We start from the raw sequence: 3,073 nt of genomic DNA on the forward strand, positions 1-3,073 counted from the left end.
TTTCGTGCATAGTTATGATTTATTCAGTGGAAATATATGGAGAGTTGACACAATTTCTTACATTGTTCTCGATAATAGTGAATAAACGGGTACTTCAGGAAGGTTTATTTTTCATTAATTGCAGTATTCTTTGAAATGTTTTAATGGCTTTGAAATAACGTCCGGAAACAAAAAAAAAACTTCCCTCTGGTGATGGTCTTTTTAAAGCACTATGTTTGACCAAACTCTGATATTACAAGTGATCAAGCGTCTGGTTGAATGAGACTTGCTCAGTTACAGGTAATATATTTTACTAATCTTGTCGCAACGTGGAGAATTGATTGTTACGCGGACTTCCTTTCTCTCTCTCTTTAAGACCTAACAATACTATGTATTGTGTAATGTTTGCTCGCAAATATCACATAATTCATTGGCTTTGTTGGATATATAAAACGTTAATCGAAATCTAAGAAACGAAATAGAGGTGTAAGAGCAAATGTATCTAAGATGTTCAGTTAAATTATATTTATGATATATTATGAGCGTGTTTTTTTATATTTTTTTCAGAAAAATCATGGCAAAAATGGCTGAGCTTGGTATGTATTATTTTTTTATGGTTTAATGAACTTGCATTTCGAAACTTGACACTAACGCAATTATTCTCTATTTGATTACAAATGACCGTGGTCGAGTCGTTCTCAAATTACACTTTCTGTTCGTTAAATATAGACGGCAAATAGATAAATGATATTTACAGAACCTTTTAATTTCAATTTATGGCGATTTACCGTACTATTTAGATAATCTATCGGTAACGTTAAATGACCACCTGATGAATGTATAGTTTTAAGGACCAATTACATTATTTGCAAATATTTACATGTCTCACAATCCATTATTTATTTCACTTGGAATGGAAGTAGTTATATATGTTTTACGTATTCTCTACTGTTCTTAATTTCAACACTACTATGTTCCATTTTATTTTTTTTAATGTAGATCAAGATACTTCATACGGAGCAGGGTACGAGTACCGAATAGCTTTGATAGGACGTACAGGGTCTGGAAAAAGTGCCACTGGAAACAACATTCTTGGTAAGAAAGTCTTTACGTCTAAATCATCTGGGTCTTCAGTAACACAGAAATGTCATTTCCACACAGCAGAGCGTTTTGACAAGAAGTTGTTAGTAGTTGACACACCGGGACTGTTCGACACGAAATTATCCAACGAAGTTATCGCAAAAGAAATCCTTAAATGCATAGGAATTCTCACTCCCGGACCACATGCCTTTATTCTTGTTGTTCAAATAGGGCGTTTTACACCAGAAGAGAAAGACACAGTCAAACACTTCAGCCATATATTTGGTAAAGAATTCTTCAGGTACCTAATAATACTATTTACACGACGAGATGACCTGGAAAGAACCGGTGAGACCATCCAAGAGTATGTCAATGAGGTTCCAGACGAACTGAAATACATTTTAAAGAGATGTGGTCACAAATACTTAGCATTTGATAACTATTCTAGCGCTCAAAAAGCTGAATTTGACGTTCTCGAACTGATAGGGATCGTCCAAGCTATCATTAATGAGACTGGCAAAGCTTACTTCTCAGATGATACGCTCGAAAAATCAGAGCTAGAATTTCAGCGAAGAGCCAAGGAAATCAGACTTAAAGGAGAGAGGAAGATTGCGCAGATTCAGGAAGAAATGGAGGCCAAACAGAAAGAAATGGAAAGACAGAGAAGAGAATTGGAAGCGAGTATAGCACTACTAAAGGAGTTTGAACTTCAAACAAAGGATTTGGAAAATTCGGAGAAAGATGCAGAAATACGTCGAAAACAAGAAGCCGAAAAAAAAGAAAATGAAGCAAAAAGAAGAGAAATGGAAATCGAAAACGAAAAGTTCGAGTTAAGAATGAAACTCGAATTAGAGGAAGAAAGACAACGACACCAGGAAAAAATTAATAACATGCGACACAATGAAAGGACAAATTACGAAAACGAAGAGAAGACTGTTATGGGCTGGGCTATGACTGCAGCAGTAACCGCTGGGAAAGCACTTTGGGGTTATTGGTTTCCATAGAAGAATTTCCTACTATACAAGTACCCAGAAATGTTATTTCATTGCTTCGGTTGACTTTGTTTTTACAGCATGTGAATGTATAACACCATCACAAATATGAAGCATAAACAATGTCCTTTTTATTGATTAATGTTTTTGCTTAAATTTAAATTTCTATATAACCATTCCAGTTGTAGCTTTAATTATTAATCAGTTGTTCCGGATTCCACTTGTCAAGTCAGTTGTTCCGTTTAAGTTGTTTAAAATGTAGTGAATATTCTGTTTGATGTTTCGGATCTAGTGTGTCAAGTAAGTTTTCCCGGATTTCACATGTCCTGATAGTTGTTTCGGATGTAACGTGTCTTGTTAGTGTTTTCTGAATGTAACGTGTCCTGGAACTTGTTTCATATGTTATGTGACCTGTTAGTTGTTCCGGCAGTAACGTTTCCAGTTAGTTGTCTAGGATGCAACCTGTCCAGTTAGTTGTTCCGGATGGAACGTGTCATGTTAATTGTTCTGGAGGAAACGTGTCGAGTAAATTGTTCCGGATGTAACGTGTCCTGTTTGTTATTCTGGAAGTTACGTGTCAAGTTAGTTGTTCCGAAACAACTGATTCCGTAGTTATTCCGGATTTTTTCGCGTTCAGTTAGTTGTTCGCGATTGAACGTGTCAAGTTAATTGTTCTTGATGTTCCGTGTCAAGTAAGTTGCACCGGATGTAACGTGTCATGTAGTTATTTCAGATTTGTTCGTGTCCGGTCAGTTCTTTATGTTGCGTTTCCAGTTAGTCGTTCTTGATGTTGCGTGTCTAGTTAGTTGTTCTTGATGTTTCGTGTCCAGTTAGTTGTTCGTGATGTGGCGTTTCCGGTTGGTTGGTCTTGATGTTGCGTGTCCACTTAGTTGTTCTTGATGTTGCGTTTCCAGTTAGTTGTTTTTGATGTTGCGTGTCCAGTTAGTTGTTCTTGATGTTGCGTGTCCAGTTAGTTGTTCTTTATGTTGCGTGTCCAGTTAGTTGTTCATGATGTAACGTGT

General features: G+C 36.4%; 1 protein-coding gene across 1 annotated transcript in view; it reads left to right on the top strand.

The window, feature by feature from the left end:
- The window catches only part of LOC110449623 (GTPase IMAP family member 7-like), an 18,114-nt gene extending 15,263 nt beyond the window's left edge, over positions 1 to 2,851 (top strand). Inside the window, exons 2-3 of the mRNA XM_021496599.1 lie at positions 547 to 575; positions 979 to 2,851. Of these exons, the coding sequence (XP_021352274.1) occupies positions 554 to 575; positions 979 to 2,063 (1,107 nt within the window). The 5' untranslated portion in view covers positions 547 to 553 and the 3' untranslated portion in view covers positions 2,064 to 2,851. The remainder of the gene's footprint in view (positions 1 to 546; positions 576 to 978) is intronic.
- The last annotated feature ends 222 nt before the right edge of the window (positions 2,852 to 3,073 follow it).

The sequence above is a fragment of the Mizuhopecten yessoensis genome, unplaced genomic scaffold (assembly GCF_002113885.1).
Source record: "Mizuhopecten yessoensis strain PY_sf001 unplaced genomic scaffold, ASM211388v2 scaffold4721, whole genome shotgun sequence".
Classification (NCBI taxonomy): domain Eukaryota; kingdom Metazoa; phylum Mollusca; class Bivalvia; order Pectinida; family Pectinidae; genus Mizuhopecten; species Mizuhopecten yessoensis.